The sequence below is a fragment of the Calidris pugnax genome, unplaced genomic scaffold, assembly GCF_001431845.1.
Source record: "Calidris pugnax isolate Ruff unplaced genomic scaffold, ASM143184v1 scaffold66, whole genome shotgun sequence".
In the NCBI taxonomy this organism is placed as follows: Eukaryota; Metazoa; Chordata; class Aves; order Charadriiformes; family Scolopacidae; genus Calidris; species Calidris pugnax.
The window spans coordinates 55,377-63,287 of record NW_015090777.1 but is presented as its reverse complement, the minus strand read 5'-3'; the positions used below and the strand labels follow the sequence as shown (position 1 = coordinate 63,287).

At 55.5% G+C, this 7,911-nt stretch overlaps 2 protein-coding genes across 2 annotated transcripts in view; one reads left to right on the top strand and one right to left on the bottom strand.

Moving 5' to 3' along the window:
- Positions 1-15: 15 nt before the first annotated feature.
- LOC106892241 (histone H3-like) lies at positions 16-871 on the top strand. Its single transcript, XM_014949279.1, has one exon. It carries the CDS (start codon positions 401-403, stop codon positions 791-793), a length of 393 nt encoding a protein of 130 aa, XP_014804765.1. The 5' UTR covers positions 16-400; the 3' UTR covers positions 794-871.
- A 286-nt stretch (positions 872-1,157) lies between these two features.
- LOC106892209 (E3 ubiquitin-protein ligase TRIM11-like) overlaps positions 1,158-7,911 on the bottom strand; it is a 12,857-nt gene continuing 6,103 nt past the window's right edge. The window contains exons 3-8 of the mRNA XM_014949233.1: positions 7,340-7,435; positions 7,044-7,262; positions 6,915-6,937; positions 6,473-6,588; positions 6,002-6,049; positions 1,158-1,681 (exon numbers count right to left, since the gene is read on the bottom strand). Coding sequence (XP_014804719.1) covers positions 1,158-1,681; positions 6,002-6,049; positions 6,473-6,588; positions 6,915-6,937; positions 7,044-7,262; positions 7,340-7,435 — 1,026 coding nt within the window. The remainder of the gene's footprint in view (positions 1,682-6,001; positions 6,050-6,472; positions 6,589-6,914; positions 6,938-7,043; positions 7,263-7,339; positions 7,436-7,911) is intronic.

Sequence of the window (7,911 nt, the reverse complement as noted above, 5' to 3'; positions counted from 1 at the left end):
CCCGAATGGGTGGGGTTTGGGTGATTAAAAAAAACAACAAAGCGCCTTTTGAACCCCGTTTTTAGAAACGCCCGTCGATTATAGACCCCAAAAGGTGAAAAGCCGCCCCCAAAATCCCCTTTTTTCCACTTAAAATGGGGCGAGGAGTGGGGGGGGAGGTTTAGGGTCCCGCCGCCCTCGCCGGGGGACCCGCAGTCTTCATTCAGGTCCGCACCGCCCCCCTCGCTGCGCCTCGTCGGCCTACCAAGTCCTCACTCCGGTCCGCACCCGAGGGTAGGGGGGGTGCAGAGGAGGAGCAGCCAATGGGACGCCGCGGCGGGAGGGGAAAGCAGCCAATCAGAGCGCGCCCACGCCTATAAAAGGCGAGGCGCCGGGGGTTGGCGGGAAGAGCGGCGTGGGGATGGTGCGGGCGAAGCAGGCGACGGGCGGGAAAAAACGACCCCAAAATGCTCCTTCTCCGGCCCAAAACCCTTCCAAAAAGCGCCCCCCTCCCCCCAGGGCTCCGTCGCTTTGGGAAAAGCTTCGTTTCTCCCGGAAAAAAGCCCCGAAGCTGCTGCCGGAGGCTCTTTTGGTGGGGCTGGTGCGGGGCCTGTCCCCGCTGCGGGGGGGTTTTGGGGCGCGGGGGGGTTTTGGGGTGCGGGGGGCGGCGCTGGCGGCGCTGCGGGAGGGCTGCGAGGCCCAGATGCTGGGGCTGCTGGAGGAGTGGGGGCTCTGTGCCCTCCACGCCAAGCGAGCCGCCCTCCGCACCGCCGACATCCGCCTCGTCCGCTGCCTGCGGGTGAAAAGAGGATGATCTTATTTTTTTTTTTCCATTTCCCCCCCTAAAAATCCCAAATCTCAACACTGGGGAGTCAGCTCCGGACATGCCCTTGAAAACCACTCTTTTGTCGCTTATCCTTTATTTTTTTTTTTGTGTGTGGACTTTCAAATTAACTCTCCGTGGAGTTTTTTGGAGGGAAACGGAGCCTCGGAAGGTCGTCGGAGAATGAGGCTGAAAAGAAACACTTTGGTTTTCACGAAGCTCTTTTCCTTTTGCGGGTGGCGTGACCTCCCCGTGAACCCAGTTAGAGGAGGAAAGGACTAATTACAACCCCAGCTGGGCCATAATTTGGGTTTAGGAGTTGTATAAAATGTTGTGGTTTCGTCAAGAATGTTTCTCAGGGGCAGAGGGTGAGCAGAGCCGGCCCCTCGCCCAACCAGAGCAGGGGCCGGAGCCGTTCGCCGGCGAAAGCCGCCGGGGGGAAGGCGAAGATTTCGGCGAGGCTGTCGGCGTCACGGAAAGCCACCCGCCCCCCGGCGTAATCCAGGGCCACCTCGATGCGTCGGGGCAGGCGGCCGTGGGGCAGGGATGTGGGGCTGGGCCAGGTGAGAGCCCGAAGTTGCCCCAACCACTGCCCCACGGCCCAGACCCCCCGCTCGGGGCTGAGCCCGAAACAACCTTTTCGGGAGATGAATTCCCGAGCCACCCCCAAGGCCCAGTCGGGACCGGGCCGCACCTCCACCGCCCAACGGTGCCTCCCCCTGGAGAAACCCGGGAGCCCCAAAACGCAACGGAGGGACTCGAAACGCTCGGCCCCCGAGGGAAGAGGAGCCGGAGGGGATTCCCGACGTCCCGCCGTCCGGCCGTCCGCCGACACCAAGATCTGGGGGTGAGCGGTGGCCGGGTCCAGAGTCACGATGGCTGGAAGTGGAGAAGGGGTGTCAGCTCCAAATTTTGGGAAAGGGCATCGTTCCGGGGTGTAGGGCCAGCCCCAGGTGTTGGGGAAGAGCCTCGGCTTGAAATATTGAACCTGAGCATCAGTTCCAGGTGTTTCTGAGGAGCTTCAGCTCCAAATGATGCCCTCGAGCACCCACCCTGGGTCTTTCAGAGGAGCTTCAGCTCCAACCACCACCCTTGAGCACCCACCCTGAGTCTTTCAGAAGAGCTTCAGCTCCAACCACCACCCTTGAGCACCCAGCTTTGGTCTTTTAGAGGAGCTTCAGCTCCAGATACCACCCTTGAGCACCCAGCTTTGGTCTTTCAAAAGAGCTTCAGCTCTAAATATTGCCTTCGAGCACCCACGGTCCAGAGTCACGATGGCTGGAAGTGGAGAAGGGGTGTCAGCTCCAAATTTTGGGAAAGGGCATCGTTCCGGGGGTGTAGGGCCAGCCCCAGGTGTTGGGGAAGAGCCTCGGCTTGAAATATTGAACCTGAGCATCAGTTCCAGGTGTTTCTGAGGAGCTTCAGCTCCAAATGATGCCCTCGAGCACCCACCCTGGGTCTTTCAGAGGAGCTTCAGCTTCAACCACCACCCTCGAGCACCCACCCTGAAGTCACGATGGCTGGAAGTGGAGAAGGGGTGTCAGCTCCAAATTTTGGGAAAGGGCATCGTTCCGGGGTGTAGGGCCAGCCCCAGGTGTTGGGGAAGAGCCTCGGCTTGAAATATTGAACCTGAGCATCAGTTCCAGGTGTTTCTGAGGAGCTTCAGCTCCAAATGATGCCCTCGAGCACCCACCCTGGGTCTTTCAGAGGAGCTTCAGCTCCAACCACCACCCTTGAGCACCCACCCTGAGTCTTTCAGAAGAGCTTCAGCTCCAACCACCACCCTTGAGCACCCAGCTTTGGTCTTTTAGAGGAGCTTCAGCTCCAGATACCACCCTTGAGCACCCAGCTTTGGTCTTTCAAAAGAGCTTCAGCTCTAAATATTGCCTTCGAGCACCCACCCTGGGGGTTTCAGTGGAGCATCACCTTCAAATATTGCACCCAAGCATCGGTTCCAGGTGTTTCCCTGGAACTTCAGCTCCAAATATTGCACCAGAGCACCCACCCTGGGCATTTTGGTGGAGCATCACCTTCAGATATTGCATCCGAGCATCGGTTCCAGGTGTTTCCCTGCTCCAAATGCTGCCCTTGAACACCCACCCTGGGGGTTCCAGAGGAGCTTCAGCTCCAAATGCTGCATCTGAGCCCCACATCGGGGTTTCAGCTCCAAATACTGCACCCAACCATCAGTCCCAGAGGCTGGTCCTGAGCATCACCCTTGGACTTGGTGTCTGGATGTCGCACCAGAGCATCAGCTCCAAATATTGCACTCGAGCATCGTTTCCAAGTGTTGTACTGGAGCTTAAGTTCCAATTATTGCACTGGAGCACCCAAACATCGTCAGAGGAGCTTCAGCTCCAACCACCACCCTCGAGCACCCACCCTGGGTCTTTTCCTGGAGCTTCAGCTCCAGATACCACCCTTGAGCACCCAGCTTTGGTCTTTCAAAAGAGCTTCAGCTCCAAATACCGCCTTTAAACACCCGTCCTGGGGGTTTCAGTGGAGCATCACCTTCAGATATTGCATCCGAGCATCGGTTCCAGGTGTTTCCCTGCTCCAAATGCTGCCCTTGAACACCCACCCTGGGTGTTTCCCTGGAGCTTCAGCTCCAAATACTGCACTGGAGCACCCACCCAGGGCATTTCAGTGGAGCATCCACCTTAAATTTGGCACCCACCATAGGTTCTAGGTGGTTCCCTGGAGCTTCAGCTCCAAATACTGCACTGGAGCACCCACCCAGGGCATTTCAGTGGAGCATCACCTTCAAATATTGCACCCAAGCATCGGTTCCAGGTGTTTCCCTGGAACTTCAGCTCCAAATATTGCACCAGAGCACCCACCCTGGGCATTTTGGTGGAGCATCACCTTCAGATATTGCATCCGAGCATCGGTTCCAGGTGTTTCCCTGCTCCAAATGCTGCCCTTGAACACCCACCCTGGGGGTTCCAGAGGAGCTTCAGCTCCAAATGCTGCATCTGAGCCCCACATCGGGGTTTCAGCTCCAAATACTGCACCCAACCATCAGTCCCAGAGGCTGGTCCTGAGCATCACCCTTGGACTTGGTGTCTGGATGTCGCACCAGAGCATCAGCTCCAAATATTGCACTCGAGCATCGTTTCCAAGTGTTGTACTGGAGCTTAAGTTCCAATTATTGCACTGGAGCACCCAAACATCGGTTCCAGGTGTTTCCCTGGAGCTTCAGCTCCAAATACTGCCTTGAGCACCCACCCTGGGTGTTTCCCTGGAGCTTCAGCTCCAAATACTGCACTGGAGCATCCACCCTGGGGGCTTCAGTGGAGCATCACCTTAAATTTAGCATCCCACCATAGGTTCTAGGTGGTTCCCTGGAGCTTCAGCTTCAAATATTGCACCAGAGCACCCACCCAGGGCGTTTCAGTGGAGCATCACCTCCAAATATTGCGCCTGAGCATCAGTTCCAGGTGTTTCAGAGGAACATCAGCTCCAAATGCTGCCCTTGAGCACCCACCCCGGGTGTTTCTCTGGAGCTTCAGCTCCAAATATTACACTGGAGCACCCACTCTGGGCGTTTCAGTGGAGCATCACCTTCAGATAGTGCACCTATTGCACCTGAGCATCGGTTCCAGGTGTTTACCTGGAACTTCACCTCCAAATATTGCACCTCAGCATCAGTTCCAGGTGTTTCAGAGGAACATCAGCTCCAAAAGATGCTCTTGAGCACCCACCCTCAGTGTTGCCCCAGAGCTTCAGCTCCAAATACTGCACCCAACAATTAGTCCCAAGGTCTGGTCCGGAGCATCAGCCTTGGACTTGGCATCTGGATGTCGCATTGGAGCTTCAGCTCCAAATATTGCACTCCCACCCTCAGTGTTGCCCCAGAGCTTCAGCTCCAAATACTGCACCCAACTATTAGTCCCAAGGTCTGGTCCGGAGCATCAGCCTTGGACTTGGCATCTGGATGTCGCATTGGAGCTTCAGCTCCAAATATTGCACTCAAGCATCAGTTCCAGGTGTTTCCCTGGAGCTTCAGCTCCAAATGCTGCCTTGAGCACCCACCCTGGGTGTTTCCCTGGAGCTTCAGCTCCAAATACTGCACTGGAGCATCCACCCTGGGGGCTTCAGTGGAGCATCACCTTAAATTTGGCACCAACCATAGGTTCTAGGTGGTTCCCTGGAGCTTCAGCTTCAAATATTGCACCAGAGCACCCACCATGGCCATTTCAGTGGAGCATCACCTCCAAATATTGCACCTCAGCATCAGTTCCAGGTGTTTCAGAGGAACATCAGCTCCAAATGCTGCCCTTGAGCACCCACCCCGGGTGTTTCTGAGGAGCTTCAGCTCCAAATATTCCACCCAACCATCAGTCTCAGGGTCTGGTCCTCAGCATCAGCCCTGAACTTGGCATCTGGATGTCACACCGGGGCATCAACTCCAAATACAGCACCGGAACATCCAGCCTGGGCGTTTCAGTGGAGCATCACCCTCAAGTATCGCCCCTGAGTATCGGTTCCAGGTCTTTCAGAGGAGCTTCAGCTCAAATACCACCCTGGGTGTTTCAGAGGAACTTCAGCTCCAGATGCTGCCCTTGAGCACCCACCCTGGGTGCTTTCCTGGAATTCCTGGAGCTTCAACTCCAAATGATGCCCTTGAGTTCCACCCAGGTGTTTCCAAGGAGCTTCAGGTCCAAATATTGCACCTGAGCATCAGTTCCAGATGTTTTACCGGAGCTTCAGCTCCACGTACCACCCTTGAGCACCCACCTGCGTGTTTCAGAGGAGCTTCAGCTGCAGATGGTGCCCTTGAGCACCCACCCTAGCCCTTTCAGTGGAGCATCACCTTCAAATATTGCACCTGAGCATCGGTTCCAGGTGTTTCAGAGGAGCTTTGGCTCCAAATTCTGCCCTTCAGCACCCACCCTGGGTGTTTTCCTGGAACTTCAGCTCCAAATGATGCCCTTGAGCACCAACCATGGGTGTTTCAGAGGAGCTTCAGCTCCAGATGCCACCCTTGAGCATCCACCCTTGGTCTTTCAGAGGAGCTTCAGCTCCAGATACCACCCCTGAGCACCCACCCTGGGTCTTTTGGAGAAGCTTCAGCTCCAAATCTTGCTCCAGAGCATCGGCCCTGGGGGGTTGCACCCAAGCACCAGCTCCAGATTTCACAGCCCAGCCCCACCTCGTGATGCTGAACCCCAGGACCAGCCCTGGAGCCCCACTCACCTCTCCGGTATCCCCCCGCGTCTTCCTCCAGCGAGAGCCCCACCACGGCTGCAAAGAGAAGGTGACCCCAGAGATTTGGACCCCTGGATCCAGCCTTGGGGCTGCCCCACATCCCCCCCTCCCCCCATTCCCCATCCCATGGAGAGGTGGGAGCCCCTTTCTGTGGGGCGTTGCCTCCCTCCCCATCTAATTAACGTTCTAATTTGGGTGCCAATTAACAGCCAGCCGCTCTCTGCAGCTTCCCACCCCCTAAGGCTCCTATAAAGAGAATAAATCCCTGCTTTTTTTTTGATTTTTTTTTTTTTTTTAATATTTAAATTAAAGGGACATTTGCGATACTTAGACCTTCCAGCCAAACTTCACCAACCCTGGGGGGGGTCTCCCCTCCCTCCAGCCCCCCTCCAGGCTCCTGTTTTTCCTTATTAAATCCCTAAATCCCCTTTTTATTTTTCCTTTCCCTTCCCCAAATACCTGTAAACTGTGTCACGGCCTCAGCAAACATGTTGCTTTTCAAGGCAAAATCCTCAATCTCCGCTTCCAGCTCCGGCATCGGCGGCAGCGACGGCTGAGCCTTCCACTCCGTGCACCTCGGGGCGGGGAGGGAGGGAAATGGGGGTGTTTAATGCCCAGAACCCCCCAAATTTCCTTTCCCTGCCCTGAAAAACCAGTGGGGAAGCTTTATTTCCCCCCCCCCCAAGAAAAGGCTCCATCTCCTGCAAGATGCGACAGGAGGTCACCAAGGGATCAACCATCAACCTCCCCGTGGCTTAAAAGCTAAAATCTCGGGAGGATTTTAGCTTAAAAGCTAAAACCAGGGAGGAAAGGAAGGAAGGAGGAGGACCCCCCCCCCCAAAACAGAAGACTTTGGCCCCAAAAAAAGGTGTTTCTGGTGCTGCTTTTTGGCCCCTGGTACCTGCTGAGGGTGATTTGAGCATCCTGGAGAGGAAGGGAGAGAGAGAGAGGTTTGCCTGGGAATAAAAGTCACCAAAAAAAGAGGAAGGAGGGGAACAGAGGGGATATTTTTTGGGGGGGTTGGACTCACCCGCAGCAGGTCGCCGTCCCGTTGCCGGCGCTTGGCCTGGAGCTCGGCGCGGCGTTGCCGGAGCCGGGTGAGTTCGGCGACGTCCCGGCGGCGTCGTTCCTCCAGGCCTCGCCTCAGACGCCCCAAACGCAGCAAAAAACCCGATTCCTGCTCGTTTAGGACCCGCCGGAGCCCCTCCAGCACCCCCAGCACCTTCCGCTTCTCGGCTTCCACTCGAGCCTGGGGAGGGAGGAGGAGGAGGAGGATGGAGGATGAGGATGAAGTAACCCCCCCAGGAAACCCCCCCGAACACCCACCAGCATCTCCTGCCTCGTCTCCTCCGCCGCCGCCACCAGCCCCGCGCGTCGCTCGTCCTCCTCTTGCAGGGCTTTGAGGGAAGCTGCCAATCGCTCCTGAAAATTTTTTTGGGGGAAAAAAAGGGGATTTTTGGGGCTGGAAAAAGGTGGGGCTGGGACCCCTAAAGCGCCCTGGGTACGGCGCTTCCTCCTCTTCCCCCTCTTCCTCCTCTCCAGCTGTGCTGAAGCAGATACAGGCACGTATATCCACATTAAAATTATTTTTAATTATTTATAATTTATTTTTTATAGCCGTGCTCTATGTATATCCTGTGTTATCTACATGGATATATAAATATATATAAATATATATAAATATATAAGTATATTTGGCCACTACAGCTCTCCCCACCAGGCTGAGATACCCCATCGCTCCAAGACCTCCCCTCGCTTCCTCCTCTTCCCCCTCTTCCTCCTCTCCAGCTGTGCTGAAGCAGATACAGGCACGTATATCCACATTAAAATTATTTTTAATTATTTATAATTTATTTTTTATAGCCGTGCTCTATGTATATCCTGTGTTATCTACATGG